This window comes from Bos indicus x Bos taurus, chromosome 19, assembly GCF_003369695.1.
Source record: "Bos indicus x Bos taurus breed Angus x Brahman F1 hybrid chromosome 19, Bos_hybrid_MaternalHap_v2.0, whole genome shotgun sequence".
Lineage (NCBI taxonomy): Eukaryota > Metazoa > Chordata > Mammalia > Artiodactyla > Bovidae > Bos > Bos indicus x Bos taurus.
The window spans coordinates 15,917,470-15,935,038 of record NC_040094.1 but is presented as its reverse complement, the minus strand read 5'-3'; the positions used below and the strand labels follow the sequence as shown (position 1 = coordinate 15,935,038).

The following is a 17,569-nucleotide window of genomic DNA, read 5'->3' as shown; positions in this document are numbered from 1 at the left end:
GCAGTGCGCACCAGGTTATTCAGAAGTGTTTTCACTCATGAGGGCCGGTGCGGTTTCTCAGACTCACCCAGATCTGGCTTTGTCACTTTACATATTTAGAAGCTGAGGCGTACGGGGGATAGAGCTGACTCACTGCAAGTCACAGCTGTGGCAGCTTGGAAATGGTGCTGCTGCTTAAAAAGTGGAATGTAAAGATGAGCCATTTCTTCTTTTGAGTAAGGGTTTGCTGCAAACAGAAATATACCCAGTTGTTACTAAAACAAAAAATACCGTGTTCGAATGAGGATTTTTTTCCTCCCTGGATTGTATCATTTCAAAGTAAATAAATGAGGGTATTTGCCGTTGGCCCAAGTGATAATTATAACACTCAGGATTGGTGGAGTAATTAAGAGAAAAAGAGATGTGTATCTGTCACGTGGAAATATTGGCTCATCTGGAAATACAGTAGTTAGCTGTGAAACAGACATGAAATATACTCGTTAATGTTGTTCTCCATAATGCAGTAACACAGCTCACATAGATCTTAAACAATTTAAGGTTTATATACATACGTGTCACTTTGTATATACATACGTGTCACATTGTGGGTTAGCTGTAAAATCAGAAGAAAGAAAACAAAAATTAAAAGAATAGATATTGGTGAGGCTTTTCTTTTTAAGAGCCAAGTCTCTTAATTATAACCATTTACTGTTGCTTTGGCTTTACTGCAGTGATTTTCAAAGGTTAATTATTCAAGATTTTTTTGTACTTACTGTAATAACTTGATATTTTAAAATCATCTTGTTTATATAAAACTTTTTATATACCATTACTATAAATGGAAAGTCATTTTACATAAGCAGATAAAATAAATGTAATGAAAATAAGACATCGCAATTAAAAGTAAGTATTAGTAATAAAAAAAAGGCTGATAAAAATCAATATTTAGATTTAAGCATACATAGAGAAAAAGTTGTTTATAAAATTTTTCTGGAGAAGGAAATGGCAACCCACTCCAGTGTTCTTGCCTGGAGAATCCTAGGGACGGGGGAGCCTGGTGGGCTGCTGTCTCTGGGGTTGCACAGAGTCGGACACGACTGAACCTACTTAGCAGCAGCAGTAGCAGAGAAAAAGAGTGAAAATTCAGATTAAAAAATAGTCATATGGTACACAACAAAAACGTCAAATGTTTACACAACACGGAGAGATGTGAGAAAGTATAAGAGCAATATTTTCTTTAAGAGATAACTTTTGAAAAATTCCAAAGCTGACAAGACAGAAAAAGCTGTAGACCTGACATTCTGTGAATCCCAAGCAGGATGAATAGAAACAAAAATATACATAGGCACAGCATATCAAACTGTTAAACATCAAAGACAAAAAAAATCTTAAGATGAATAAAAAAGGGCACATTACTTTCACAGTAGTAACAGAAAATATTCTGTTGACTTTTTAAATTTTTCATTTTATGTTGGACCATGGTTGATTCACAATTTTGTGTTAGTTTCAGATATACAGCAAAATGATTCATTATACATGTATCTTCTTTTTATTCTGTTGACTTTTTAGATAGAATTGGCATATAACATTATATTAGTGGCTGGTATACAAGACAGTGATCAGATATTTCTGTATATTGCAAAGTGATCACCCCTGGACAGTAAGTCTAGTTGACATCCATCACCATATATTATTACAACATTTTTTTCCTTGTGAAAACTTTTAAGATTTATTCTCTTAACAACCTTCAAATATGCAATAGACTATTACCATAGTTGGGCTTCTCTGGTAGCTCAGCTGGTAAAGAATCCACCTGCAATGCAGGACACCCCGGTTCAATTCCTGAGTTGGGAAGATCCAGGAATTTGAAGGAGAAGGGATAGGCTACCCACTTCAGTATTCTTGGATTTCCCTGGTGACTCAACCGGTAAAGAATCCACCTGCAATGTGGGAAACCTGGGTTCAGTCCCTGGGTTGGGAAGATCCCCTGGAGAAGGGAACAGCTACCCACTCCAGTATTCTGACGTGGAGAATTCCATGAACTGCATAGTCCGTGGGGTCACAAAGAGTTGGACAGAACTGAGCAATTTTCACTTTCATTACCATAGTCACCATGCTGTACATAACATCCCATGATTTATTCATTTTACAGTTGGAATTTTGTGCTTTTTAACTTACTTTATCCATTTTGCAACCCCATCCCCACCCCTATTCCTTGTATTCATGAGCTTGGGAGCTTTTTTGGTTGGTTGGTTTTTGTCTTCATATTCCACAAATAAGTGAGATCACATAATATTTGTTCTTCTTTGTCTTGTTTCACTTAACATTATGCCCTAAAAATCCACCCCTATTGTCAAAAATGGCAAAATTTCCTTCTCTTTCTATGATTGAATAATGTTTCATTGTGTGTGTTTAATGGCTATACAGAATATAGGAACATAAGTTTCTTCCATATCTTGGCTATTGTGAATAATGCTGCAATAAACATAGGGGTACATGCATCTTGCAGTTAGTACTTTTTATTTTCCTGTGAATAAACACCCAGAAGTGAACCTGTGGGATCATATGGTCATTCTACTTTTAATTTTTTTTGAAGAACTTCCACACTACTTTCCATAGTGGTTGCACAAATTTATATTCCCAACAGTGCACAAGGGTTGCTTTTCCTTCAATCCTCACTAAGACTTGCTATTTCTTGTCTTTTTGATGATAGCCATTCTAACAAGTGGAGAAGGCAATGGCACCCCACTCCAGTGTTCTTGCCTGGAGAATCCCAGGGACGGGGGAGCCTGGTGGGCTGCCGTCTATGGGGTTGCACAGAGTCGGACATGACTGAAGCGACTTAGCAGCATTCTAACAAGTATGAGATGATATCTCATTGTGGTTTTGATTTTCATTTCCCTAATGATTAGTGATGTTAAAGCACTTTTTCATGTACTTTTTATTATTTGTATGTCTTCTTCAGAAAAATGTCTATTCAGATTCTGTGCCATTTTAAAATTAGATTGTTTTATTTTGTTGTTATTGAGTTGAATGAATTCTTTATATACTTTGGATGTTAACCCCTTATGAGACACATGATTTGCAAATATATTCTCCTATTTGGTATGTTGTCTTTTAATTTTATTGATGATTTAATTTGTTTTATACAAGGTTTTAAGTTTGATGTGATCTTGCTTATTTATTTTTGCTTTTGTTATCTGTGTTTTGTTGTCAATTCAAAAAAACAAAATAACCAAGACAGATGCTAAGCAGCTTACCACCTATGTTTTCTTCTAGGAGTTTTATGATTTCAGATCTATCATTAAAGCTTTTAATCCATTTTGAGTTAATTTTGTACATAAGATATGGATTAATGGAACAGGATAGAAATCCAAGAAATAAACCCAAGCACTTGTCAGTTAATCTATGATAAAGGAGGTAAGAATATACAATGGGGGAAAGATAATTTCTTCAATAAGTGGTGCTGGGAAAACTGGACAGCTCCATTTATTAATAAAAGAATGAAATCAGAACATTCTCTATCACCGTTTACAAAAGAATGTCAAAATGTATTAAAGACTTAAATACAAGACTGGAAACCATAAAACTCCTAGAAGGAAACACAGGCAGAATACTCTTTGACACAAGTTGTAGCAATATATATGTTTTTGGATCTATCTCCTAAAGCAAAGAAAATAAAAGCAAAAGTAAGTAAATGGAACGTAGTGAAACTTAAAAGCTTTTGCATAGTAAAGAAAACCATTGACAAAATGAAAAGACAATCTACTGAATAGGAGAAAATATTTCCAAATTATATGACTGATGTGGGGTTACAATCCAAAATATTAAGATAGCTCATACAACAACATCAAAAAGCAAGCAACATGATTTAAAAATGTGCAGAAGACCTGAATAGACATTTTTCAGAAAACAAAACAAAACAAAACAGATGGCCAACAGGCACATGGAAAGAGGTTCAAACACTGTTAATCATCAGAGAAACACAATTTAAAACCACAATGAGATATCACCGTATACTGCCAGAGTGGCTACCATTAAAAAGAACACAAATAAAAAATGTTGGCAAGCATGTGAAAAACAGTAAGGAGCTTTCTCAAAAGACTAAAAAGAGAACTCCCACATCACTAAAAAGAGAAGCCACTCCTGGGTATATATCCAAAAAATGAAAAACTAATTTGAAAAGACATATGAATCCCAATGTTCATAGCAGCATTATTTACAACTGCCAAAATACAGAAGCAACCTAAGTGTCCGTCAACAATGAATGGATAAAGAAGTTGTGCTACATATACACAATGGAATGCTGCTGCTGCTGCTGCTAAGTCGCTTCAGTCGTGTCCGACTCTGTGCGACCCCATAGATGGCAGCCCACCAGGCTCCGCCGTCCCTGGGATTCTCCAGGCAAGAACACTGGAGTGGGTTGCCATTTCCTTCTCCAGTGCATGAAAGTGAAAAGTGAAAGTGAAGTCACTCAGTTGTGTCCAACTCTTAGCGACCCCATGGACTGCAGCCCACCAGGCTCCTCCGTCCATGGGATTTTCCAGGCAAGAGTGCTGGAGTGGGGTGCCATTGCCTTCTCCGAGAAATGGAATACTACTCAGCCACAAAAATGAAACCTGCCTTTTGCAACAACATGGATAAAATAAGTCAGACAGAAAGACAAATACTGTATGATATCACTTATATGTAGAATCTAAAATATAAAGCAAACTAATGAAAATTAGTAACAAAAAAGGAACAGACCCACAGATACAGTGGGGAGAAGGAAGTGGGGGAAGGGAAGAATAGAGTAGGGGATTAAGAGGCACAGACTACTATGTATAAAATAAATAGGTTCCAGGGATTATATTGTACAACACAAGGAATACAGCCAATATTTTACAAAAACTATAAACGAGGTATAACCTTTAAAAATTGTGAATCATATACTTACCAGCAGGGGAGATACCATGAGCATGAAGGTGGTTTTCCCAGGGCAAGGCTCATCCATTGCACTCCAGGTGTGCTGACCCCTGCCATTTCCCCAAACGTGGGGAACTTGGCTGCATAATTTGTAGTAGGGAGGAACTGCGTTCATGCTTCCTCCTGGCAGGTTTTGAAAAACAAACATCTGGGAATTTCCCAGTGGTTCAGCGTTTAAGAATCTGTGCTTCCACTGCAGGGGGCACAGGTTCAATCCTCGGTTCTGGAACTAAGACCCCATATGCCATGTGGTACAGCTGAAAAACAAAACAAAAAACAAAACACTGTGAATCACTGTGTTGTATAGTAAAACTTATATAATATTGTAAATCAACTATTTACATATATACATAAACATTTTAAAAAGGAAGTAATTATTGATAGGTTTGTATTTAGTACCATTTTGCCATTTCCTGCTGTTTTGTGGCTCGTCTGTTTCTTTTTTCTTCTCTCACTCACTTGCTTTGTGATTTGATGACTTTCTGTAGTAGTATGCTTAGATTCTTATCCCTTTATCTTTTGGAGTGGAAATGGCAATCCACTCCAGTATTCTTGCCTGGAGAATTCCATGGACAGGGGAGCCTGGCAGGCTACAGTCCATGGGGTTGCAAAGAGTTAGACATGACTGAGCGGCTATTATTTATACTTTCATATGTTTTCCTATTACAGATCTCCCTCGACTTGTGATGGTTTTATGTCCCAATAAACCCATCATAAGTTGAAAATATTTTAAGTCAAATCTGCATGTAATACAACTAACTTACTGAACATCATAGCTCAGTCTAGCCTACCTTAAATCAGCTCAGAACAGTTACACTGGCTTACAGTTAGGCAAACTCATTTAACACAAAGCTTATTTTTAAATTAAAATGTTGAATATATCATTTAATTTATTGATCACTGTACTGAAAGTGAAAAACAAAATGGTTGTATGGATATTTACCATCAAAGCAGACAGCTGAAAGCACAGCAGGCCTGAAGAATGTTTGAAACATTGAACTAAAATTAATCGCGGGATGATATTGATGCTACAGTGATAATTCTCTCTCGATAAGGCTTGAGGATAGCAGGAGGCACTGGGGCATCTACACCAGCTGATGGTTTAGTAGGCACAATATTCTTTAGGAAGACTTCAAGCTCTGATTGTACAGCTTGTTTTGCCTGCAACATTCTCTTGTGTGTAGAGTAAGACAGTTCAAAAACCAGTTTTCAAACAATGCGAATATCATCCAGGCTTCCCTGTTATGGCAACAATAAATGGGAAGTATATGCTTTTTTGAGCAGGCTCTGGGAGTTGGTGATGGACAGGGAAGCCTGGTGTGCCACAGTCCATGGGGTGGCAAAGAGTCGGACACGACTGAGCGACTGAACTGAATTGAACTGAACCTATATGCTTTCTCGTATTCCTGTGTGCTCTAGGGTTTTCCAAGTGGTAGATTAAGAAAGGCTTCAACTTGAACCTTATAACATCTGTGTCCCAAAGCAGCATTATATAGTCTTTGGAAGCCTTGAATCCATTGTCTTGGACTTTTGATGAATGTACGTACGCTGTGGCATATGTTTTCAGAACAAGTTGATTTCATCAACATTACATATGTGTTCTGGCAAATACTTCTCATCCACAATTATTCTACGCAGCTCTTCCTTAAACACTTCGGCACTTCCTTAAACACTTTGGTATCAGCAACCTGCTGCCTCACCACCAATGTTCACATTATGAAAATAACAACGCCACTTGAAACACCGGATATTAACTCACTATAAACATTCGCATATGTGTAAGATCGTCAGCATACTCTTTAAGTGTATGGAAAAAAACTTGCCTCAGTAGACTATGTGGTATGCGCTTCTGTATCTGATCTTCCATTCTAGTGTCGAGAAATTTTCCCATATCATCGATTAGCCCAGGTAATTTCTTCGCAAAGACAGTGGATTTAACCAATGCTGACAATTTCACTGTATCACCGATTCACTTATCCTTTAAGATGGTCGAGATCATCAATTGCAAAAGTCCGAACTCACACGTAATGGCCATTACTGAATTGCCACTTTGATGCAGGGAAATCGAGTTTCATCTCAAGAGTAATTGCTTTCCTCTTCTTCACATCAGAAGCAGGAAGCAACACAATACCCTATAGAGCGCTGGTTATTTACCCTTGTGACTACATGGCTGACTGGGAGTTGTGGCTCACTGCCAGTGCCCGGCATCATACAAAAATATTGTATCACATACGGCTAGCTCAGGAAAAAATCAAAATTCAAAATTCGAAGTATAGTTTCTACTGAATGCGAATTGCTCCCGTACCATCGTAAAGTCAAGAAATCCTAAGTCGAACCATTTTAAGACAGAGACATCTGTACTAATTAGCACCCTTTCATTTCAGCTTAAGTCCCTGTCACCAGCAGTCTAGCGGTGATGAACTTCTTTACATTTTGTTTGTCTGGAAGACTCTCCATATCATCTTCAATTCTGCATGCTAAAGCGACTATTCTGCTGAGTTCTTAAGGATGCCAGCTGAGCAATTAGAAAAGTCATAACTTCTCCAAGTGAACAGTATAAAAGTAGTCCAAGAAGATTCAAAGAATTTTGTGGGGAGGGGGAAAAATTTTGGATTCTTTGTTTCCTTATAAAGACTGTAAACATCATCAATTATAATCTTTTCTAAGTTATAAAGGTTTTTTGGGTACGTCTTGGAAATTTCCATTGTTGTTGTTAAAAGTATTGAAAGTTTCCATAACTTAAAAGTGGAAGAAAACTTATCCATGAACTATGCACAGAGTAATTAACAAATTAATTTTCCTAATAACTTTTAAAGGGGCTTCCCAGAGGGCTCAGTGGTAAAGAATCTGCCTGCCAAGCAGGAGATGCAGGTTTCATCCCTGGGTTGGGAAGATCCCCTGGAGAAGGAAATGGCAACCCACTCCAGTATTCTTGCCTGGGAAATCCCACAGACAGAGGAGCCTGGTGGGCTACAGTTCATGGGGTTGCAAAAGTATCGGGCACAATTTAGAGACTAAACAACAACAAAAAGTCTTGAGTAACACCTATGAAAACCATTTAGAAAGAAATAAATTGAAAATTAAATTAGACTTTCCAAGATCCTATCAAGTTGTTTTCCTTGTAAAGCTTTTTAGAGGTATATTTTCACATTATTTGAGAACAACATTGACGACATAATGAAAAACATCTTTGTAGCCTGGTCTACTTTTAATGATTCAGATGAGCCTTGCGCAAGATTTTTTTGGGCTCCAAAATCACTGCAGATGGTGACTGTAGCCATGAGATTAAAAGATGCTTGCTCCTTGGAAGAAAAGCTACGACAAACCAAGACAGCATATTAAAAAGCTTTGCCGACAAAGGTCCATCCAGTCAAAGCTATGGTTTTTCCAGTAGTCATGTATGGATGTGAGAATTGGACCATAAAGAAAGCTGAGCGCTGAAGAATTGATGCTTTTGAACTGTGGTGCTGGAGAAGACTCTTGAGAGTCCCTTGGACTGGAAGGAGATCCAACCAGTCCATCCTAAAGGAGATTAGTCCCGAATATTCATTGGAAGGACTGGTGCTGAAGCTAAATTCTTTGGCCGCCTGATGCAAAGAGCTGACTCATGAGAAAAGAACCTGTTGCTGGGAAAGATTGAAGGCAGGACGAGAAGGGGACGACAGAGGATGAGATGATTGAATGGCATCACCAACTCGATAGACATGAGTTTGAGCAAGCTCTGAGAGATAGTAAAGGACAGGGAAGCCAGCGTGCTGCAGTCTGTGGGGTTGCAAAGAGTCGGACACAACTGAGCAACTGAACTGAACTGGACGATATTTAAACAACCTTTTGTCATTCCTCAGAAAGTAATCCATGCTGATTGCTCAAGAGGTGTTGAAAAATCTCAGAATCAAATTTATCACTTAAAGTTCCAAGACTCTTCAAGACTATGAAAAGGGCCTTCTTTAAATCGTTCATTGTTTGACTGGTTATGAGGGTGTAGGACTTAGGGTAGGTGGCAGATAAGCTTGAATCATGAAGAAGTCTCGCACTGCCTTCAGTTAATGTAGAAGATTCTTCACTGCAGTAGATCTTTGTCATGACACACACTTTCCCAGTGTAGCCACCAATTTTTACCAGTTTCTTCTTTAAAGTTAAGGCAGTTTGTATAGAATAGCCTTTTAGTTCCTCATTCAGTTCCCTGAGGAAGGTGTATAAGACTGGTGGACGGTCCTGGGAAATTAGCAGTGCATCACAGATGACGCTCTGGTTCTCTTGCAAGTCCAGATCCAAAGACCAACTCTTAGAAAAGATCAATGTACCTTGATGAACAGAGCCCATCTCTTTACATATCAACTGTGCAACTCCTTCATGTTGTGAGAACAGTCTCTTGTAGAGGATTTCTGGGATATATGTCACCTTTTCTGATGGCACTAGGTAGGAAAATAATTATAATAAATTTTTAAATACTGGAAGCTTCCAATTCCAACCATGACAAAGTAGCTTGTACCAGACCAACCCCTCCCACCAAACACAACTATGAAAGTTGTATAAAATATAAAAACAGAAATTTAAAGAACTAGAGAGCAACCAACACAAGCAGGACTTAAAGGGTCACAATATTTGATGGAAACACAGGAAGTAGCACCACATTCATCCCAGCTTTTTGCCTGAGGATATTTTCCATATCATGTCATGGGTAAATACAGCCCAAGCATAAATCTCCAGTTTTATTAGGCTGAGGAAAAAGAGACTGGCATTTGGGGCTACCAGAGGAACTATAATTCGAAAGGGAAAATCTAAGATAAAACTGCAGAAAAGCAGCCAAACTCTACATTCACATTTCCTTCAACTCACTTGGCAGATACAGGGTGAGAAAACCCAGAAGAAATTGTTACTGGGAGGTTAAAAAGAGCTGAACCTGAGTTTTATCAACCTCATGGTGGTGGGGTGACTTAGACCGGAATTTGAGTCCCTGAAAAGCGGAAGGCCCGTGGTAAACACCTCAGACTTTGAGTTGAGACTCAAGAAGAGCCATGACCTAGTAATGGTAAGGGCAAAATTTAAAGATATTCTTTCTAGAAAAGCATAAAACAAATCTTAAAAAATCAAGGTTATCACTGGTACTCTATCTACCTGCAGAAAGAAATATAATCCCCTTTGGAGGAATGTAGCATCTTCCAAAGCCTCTGTAGTTTTTTTCTTTTATTTTAATTGGAGGATAATTGCTTTACAACGTCGTGTTGGTTTCCGCCATACAGCAACATGAGTCAGCCATAGTATACACATGTCCCCTCCCTCTTGAACCTCCCTGCACCTCCACCCCATCCCTCCCCTCTGGGTTGTCACAGAGCACTGGGCTGAGCTCCCGGGGTTATACAACAACTTCCTACTTGCTGTCTGTTGTACATACGGTAATATATATGTTTCAGTGCTGGTCTCTCAATTTGTCCCACCCTCTCTTTCCCCTACTGTGTCTAGGAAAATGCCACATACTACAGGCCAACTAAGCCCATGCGCCACAACTACTGAGCCCACGCACGCTGGAGCCCCTGCTGCAACTGAGCCTGTGCGCCACAACCACAGAAGCCCTTGTGCCCTAGCGCCTGCGCTCCACAGCCAGAGAAGCCACTGCAGTGAGAAGGCCCTGCGCTGCAACTAGAGAGCAGCCCCTGCTCACAGCAACTAGAGAAAGCCCATGTGTAGCAACGGAGACCCAGCACAGCCATAAATAAACAAATAAAAATGAAAGAAAAATAAAAGAGCAATCGGGTGATAAAAGCCATCTATCAGCTTTTCCCTAAGGAGAGGAAGAATCGGGACACACATCTAGTGCCTCAACTTTTCTGGCTACAACTTGAGTCACTGGCTTCCACCCTCCCTTAATCAGGGCACTGGTGGGACTTGGCTTACAAACACTAGGAACAAAGTGTTAGCGGCTTAAATGAGCACAACGCTTTGAGAGGCACCCAGAATGTCTGGCTGAACTACTTAGTGAATTCATCTCCTATTTGATGTCCGTCTGTGAAAACGGCTGCTTTATATAATGTGCAGAAACCAACACAGTCAAGAAAAGAGAAGAAATGGGATTATGCTCAAAATTAAAGAACAAAACTCATCTCCAGAAACCTTTTCCTAATGAAGTGGAGCCAAGTGATTTACCCAACAGGGAATTCAAAATAATGACCTTAATGATATTTTCTTAGGTCAGGAAAGCAATGTTATGAACAAATTATTTAAAATAAATTTTAACAAGGTGGTGTGAAATCAATATATAAAATCAGTTGCATTTCTACACACTAGCGACAAATAAGAAAAAAATGTAACTTTTAAAGTAAAACATTGAGAATTCCCTGGTGGTACAGTGGTTAGGACTCTGTACCTCCATTCATTCCTGAGGGCACAAATTCAGTTCTGGGTCAGAGAACTAAGATTCCGCAAGCCAAGCAGTGAAGCCAAACAAAAAGGTAACATCAATTACAACAACAAAACATTTTAAAAACCTATGTTCAATTGTACAAAGACCAATTGATATAAATAATGCCACTATGCCACTTCTGAAATCTATATATTCAGTGTAACTGCAATCAAAATCTTTAAAGGGCTTTTTGAGGCACTTAAAACAGTTCTAAAATTTGTTTCATAGATTAAATGATTCAAACTGCCAAAACACTCTCAAAGAAAAAGAGTAATAGTAAGGAGCCCTGCCCTGCTAAGTACTTAGAACAATATTACAATATTAAGACAGTATAGTGTGTATAAGGACAGACAAATTGACCAAATGAACATAATATGGATTCTAGAAACAAAGCTATACATATACCTAGTAATATTGCTGGAGATGGCATGGCAAATTGGTGGGTGAAAATGGGAACTGTTCAGTAACTGGAGCTGGGTAATGTGGTTACTGGGCTTCCCTGGGGGCTCAGTGGTAAAGAATCTGCCTACCAAGCCAGGAGAACACAGGTTTGATCCCTAGGTTGGGAAGATCCCCCTAGAGAAGGAAATGGCAACCCACTCCAGTATTCTTGCCTAGGAAATCCCATGGACAGAGCAGCCTGGTGGGCTATAGTCCAGGGAGGTCGCAAAGAGTTAGACACAACTTAGTGAATGAAAACCAACAAAGCGGTTATCCACATGGAATAAAATGAAATACCACCCTTACATCACTACTGAGATAGACTGAGGCTTTAAATGTTAAACATAAAGTGCAAAACCCTAAAACTTTTAGAAGAAAATGAAAGGAAATATGGTTCTAACTTACTGGTTAGAGAGGATCTCATACACAAAGCAGAAAGAGCAGTGAAACAGAAATTTTAAATATTGGTAACTTGGACTATTTTAAATTAAGTCACAATCAGCAAAAGTATCAAGCTGCTGATAATCATCATATGCCTCAAGGAGTCAGGCATGACTGAAGTGACTTAGCAGCAGCAGCAGCCTCAAAAAAAGAGAAAACAAAAGCTACGAACTTGGAGAAGATTTCTGTAACCTGTAATACCTATGTTCAGAAGCCGATCTGGATTCTAGAATCTCCTACATATCAACAGGAAAAAGACAAAAACCTAATAGCAAAATGGGCAACCGACAGAATAGGCATTTCATAGGCAATAAAATACAGACAGACAGTAAGTACATGAAGATGCTCAACCAAATTAACAACCAGGGAAATGCAGATGTAAGCAGATACTATTTTACACCTATTTGAGTGGGAAAAAGGAGGACGAAAAGAAAGATGAAGAGAAGCTGACAACTGGAGAAGATGTGCCATTTCTAACATGCTGGTGGGAGTAAAGTGACTCATCTACTCTGGAGAACAATCTGGCATTATCCTATTGCTTGGATACTCATATACTTCCTGACCTAGCAATTCTACTCCTGGGTGTGCACCCTAGAAAAACTTTCACAAATATGCGACAGAAGACTGAACAAAAATATTCAAGGTAACATTGTGTATACAGCAGAAAACAACAAACATGTTGCCCATAAGTAATAACAACAAAAACAGGTAAATCAGAGATTCTGAGTATTGTTGGTCTTTCTTCAATAATGGAATATAGCTGTGTATGAAGCTGGGTCTCAATATAGACTTCCTCCTGACATGATGGATTTCCTTTTTGTTTAAACTAAGTTGACTTGGGTTTCTCTTACTTCCAATGAAAGGAGCTCCTATTACACCAAGAAAAAGCCTAAAATATTACATTTTGATATAGTCCATGCTAAAAACACCAAAAGCATTCCCTGAATGCCAGAATATGCTTTAATGATAAGTTTCAAGACAGAGCTTATTTGAAGAGGAGATTTGAAAAGACATACAAGTCCAAAGAAACCCTAATTAAATTACCTCTAAAGTGATATCTCTGCTGCTGACTTTCTAAATTCTTACCTTTATCAACAGACCAATCATGGGGAATTGGTGATAACATACTTCGTTGAAAGTTCATCTCTTCAAACAACCTGGGAAAATCTTAAAAAACAAAACCACTTTCTTAATTTGTCACAACTAAATGCTTACTATATCAACTAAATGCTTTGTATATCTAAAGTCTGCTTAGAAATGACCCCATTTTCCCAACAGAAATGTTGTTAAATATTGTGGATAGGAGATCCAACCAGTCCATCCTAAAGGAGATCAGTCCTGGGTGTTCATTGGAGGGACTGATGTTGAAGCTGAAACTCCAATACTTTGGCCACCTGATGTGAAGAGCTGACTCATTGGAAAAGACCATGATGCTGGGAAAGACTGAAGGCAGGAGGAGAAGGGGACGACAGAGGATGAGATGGTTGGATGGCATCATCGATTCGATGGACATGGGTTTGGGTGGACTCCGGGTGTTGGTGATGGACAGGGAGGCCTGGTGTGCTGTGGTTCATGGGGTCTCAAAGAGTCGGACATGACTGAGCAACTGAATTGAACTGAACTGATTGTGGATAGATTCCCAGGTCAGACATAAGTTATAGATTTATTCCTTGAGGCTACTGAAACATACTATGTTGAATATGAATAGGAAAGTGCATGAATAGTAATCGAATACATTACCATATAACTGGGCTCATTTTAAAAGCAATTAAAATTAGAAGACATGAGGGCTAGTGAAGGAGAGTCTAATTTGGGGCAGATTCTAAGAATGAGCCTTGCAATTTCAGAGATTTTTAAGTTGCTAGTGTAGGTCCAATTTCACTGGAGGCTTTTCTTTTCCAAAAATCAGATAAAATACCAACATTAGCCTTTTCTTATCAGTCCAATTTAGGGTTATATGTTAGTCCACAAATGGAAGAAACAGGAGAGGAAGAGGGAAGAGGTTTTAAGGGAAAGTGTAAAGAAAGATGAAAGAGCAAGTACATTAAAGAGGCAAGTGTTCCTGAGAGAAAGAAATGGTCAGTTACTGAAACTGAGCTCCAAAGGAAAAGGGAGAAGGAATTCACAGGCTTTCCTTGAAAGTGAGTAGACGTGATGGGGAAGAAAAATTACACCAGGTAGTGCCATGGAGAGAAGATAATGTACTTTTGTGTATGGAATAACTACCTTCTAAACAGGTAGAGATAGCTAACTATTGCATGTATCTACCAAAGATTAGTAAATTAGGTGTTGAAATCTGAGGACTATTGATCTTGCCCCCAATCTCAGAGAACAAAAATCCTTCGTGCTGCAACCAAATGCACCATTATTTCTACCCCCCCTTCCTCACCTGGTTCAGGATCCATCATTAACTGCACCCACTCCTCCACGGACAGCTGCTTCACTTGATTGTCTTTCACATGCCAGGAATCCGGCTTTTTGGCAAACACTGCACAACAGAATGGCTCTATTTTGAGCATACAGACATATCCACAAAGACTTTCTTCATCGTATACCTCAAGGAATTTGCATAAATAATTGATCTTCTTCTTCTCCATACAGAAGTGATAGACAGGCAACTCGCTGATGCATTTTTCTATTTCTCTTTCTATCTTGTCAAGGTCACTCTTCTCTGCTTTAAAGCCAATTACTTCTTGTTTTTTCTCACTTAAACCAACAAACAAATATCCCCCACGAGTATTTGCAAACGCTGAAACATATTGAGGGAGAATCTCTTTAATGCGTTGCAACAGCTTTTGTGTTGAGAAGTCTTTAATTTCCACATATGTGGATTCAGTGAAGGTGAGTTTTTCTCTATACCTGAGTTGCGTCCTATTAAAAAAATCAGAAGCCAAGGCTTTTGTGCTACTTTCTTCTGTTTCTTCTCGGCACCTCTTTGAAGATGATTTTGACGTTAAAGAAAATCTCTCTCTAGTTTCTACCCTGTCTTTGAGGAATTCCAGTGCCACGGTAGCATTCATGACATTTACAGAGGTTATATCTCTTTTGTACAAATTGGAACTCAAGGTGGCAATCTTCATCCCAGGGATTTTGGAGCTCCACGATTTGACAAAAATCAGAAAATATTTACCTTGTTTCATAAAGTCAAAGTATTTATGAACAATTGGAACCATATCGGCTAAAGAATGTTCCAAATCTAATCCTATTCCATCTTTTTCATAACTATAATCTTCATTCTCAATTTCAATCTTGCTTATTCCCCCTCCAGAATTCAGCAAAGTAATCACACATTTTGAGAGGCTTTCATTCTGCTTTTTTCTCAGTTGAGAATCTTTCATTTTTTTTCTATTCTTCTCCCCCAAAGTGACTTTTCCCACATCTAGAACCAGCTCTGGGTAGTTAGCGTCCAAAACAATACAGATGGTCATTTTCTCAGGAGCCATTCAATTTCCAAGCAGAAATTCTTTTCTGTAAAACAGACAGCCATTTAAAATAGGACCTGAACAGAAGAGATAGCAGATTCTGTATTGTGAGGCAAACCCAGCAAAATTCTTTCTTTTGCTTTATCCTATCTTTGGAGGGAATGATGCTAAAGCTGAAACTCCAGTACTTTGGCCACCTCATGTGAAGAGTTGACTCATTGGAAAAGACTCTAATGCTGGGAGGGATTGGGGGTAGGAGGAGAAGGGGATGACAGAGGATGAGATGGCTGGATGGCATCACTGTCTTGATGGACTTGAGTCTGAGTGAACTCCGGGAGTTGGTGATGGACAGGGAGGCCTGGCGTGCTGCGATTCATGGGGTCGCAAAGAGTCGGACACGACTGAGCGACTGATCTGATCTGATATCCCACTGAATAGCATGGTAAGGATACAAAGTATGTTCTTTTTTTTAACATATTTTGAACTAAGGTGATAATTTCTACTCCTCTAAAATTTTTCAATATTTTACCATAGTTTTATATGACCCTCTTCTAATTGTTTGAATCTCATTTTTATCTGTTTATATTATATCCTTTCTTTTTTTAAATATAAATTTATTTATTTTAATTGGAGGCTAATTACTTTACAATATTGTATTGGTTTTGCCATACATCAACATGAATCTGCCACGGGTGTATACATGTTCGCCATCCTGAATCCCCCTTCTACCTCCCTCCCCATACCATTATATCCTTTCTAATTCCATATATATATATATATATATAACTTATTTCTCTCTTCTTTTCTTAAATAAGGCCCTGAGGAGAGCCTATCTATATTTCTGATATCAGTGAACCAAGTTTTAGCTTTATATATTACATATATTTTAATTTTTAAAATGATTTCAACTTTATCTTAATTATCTTATTGAGGAATCCTTTGGGGACATTATAATTGGGAGTATAAAGACATCTAGCAATATACCACTGTTTTCTTTTTTTTAGTCCTGAAGAAACATTGCTTTACAATGTTGCCTCGGTGCAATATGCCATTTTAGTAATTTTTCCTTCCTGCAAGGATGAATCAGATTCACAAATTTTGGCCATTGATCTTAAGCAAGGTGGGTCAAGATTTTCTATTTTCTATCCATTTTCTATCAGATATCACATAACCACATATTTTCAATGAGGTAAAATTCTCATATACAAAAACATCTGCTTTAGTATAACTATATACATAATCCATTAGCTCTGTTCCTTTAAGGCCTATTGGGATTACAGCTTTGCTATATGGCCTAGGGAGAAGACAATGGCACCCCACTCCAGTACTTTTGCCTGGAAAGTCCCATGGATGGAGGAGCCTGGTGGGCTATAAAGTCCATGGGGACGTTAGAGTCGGACGCGACTGGGTGACTTCACTTTGACTTTTCACTTTTCACTTTCATGCGCTGGAGAAGGAAATGGCAACCCACTCCAGTGTTCTTGCCTGGAGAATCCCAGGGACGGGGAAGCCTGGTGGGCTGCCGTCTATGGGATCGCATGGAGTCGGACATGACTGAAGTGACTTAGCAGCAACATATGGCCTAGAGACAACTGAGTGTAAAGTTTATCACAGGTAGGAGTCACTACACCGGGAAAGAATATAAAGGGTCCAAATACTCCTATCCATTGCTGGACCAGAATCCTGAGGAGGCTCAGCTGTAGGTTGTAGAGACCACCTCAGTCTCCATAAGCTTTTGATCATATGTAAATAACTATATGGATTGAACATTTGTGTGCCTCCAAAATTCATATGCTGAAACCCTGCCCTACCATGCTGAAGATATTAGAAAGTGGGGCCTTTGGGGGGTAATTAGGATCAGATGAGGTCATAAGGTTCGAGCACTCATGAATAAAATTAATGCCTTTATAAGAATCTCAAG

The 17,569-nt window shown here is 38.7% G+C and overlaps 1 protein-coding gene and 1 non-coding gene across 4 annotated transcripts in view; one reads left to right on the top strand and one right to left on the bottom strand.

The window, feature by feature from the left end:
* SLFN12 (schlafen family member 12) overlaps nucleotides 1–17,569 on the bottom strand; it is a 44,800-nt gene that overhangs the window by 2,863 nt on the left and 24,368 nt on the right. Inside the window, exons 2-6 of one of the 3 annotated variants that reach the window (XR_003506706.1) lie at nucleotides 14,616–15,694; nucleotides 13,313–13,393; nucleotides 9,249–9,359; nucleotides 4,916–5,201; nucleotides 68–1,919 (exon numbers count right to left, since the gene is read on the bottom strand). Coding sequence is in view for 2 of the 3 variants with exons in the window: in XM_027517031.1 (XP_027372832.1) it covers nucleotides 8,779–9,359; nucleotides 13,313–13,393; nucleotides 14,616–15,669 (1,716 nt within the window). In the remaining variant the exon portion in view is untranslated. Of the gene's footprint in view, nucleotides 1–67; nucleotides 1,920–4,915; nucleotides 5,202–8,683; nucleotides 9,360–13,312; nucleotides 13,394–14,615; nucleotides 15,695–17,569 lie in introns of those variants that run through there. The other 2 variants (XM_027517031.1, XM_027517032.1) reach the window with 2 other exon arrangements.
* LOC113878690 lies at nucleotides 4,908–5,068 on the top strand. The gene has a single exon (XR_003507110.1). It is a non-coding gene; the product is annotated as a U1 spliceosomal RNA (small nuclear RNA).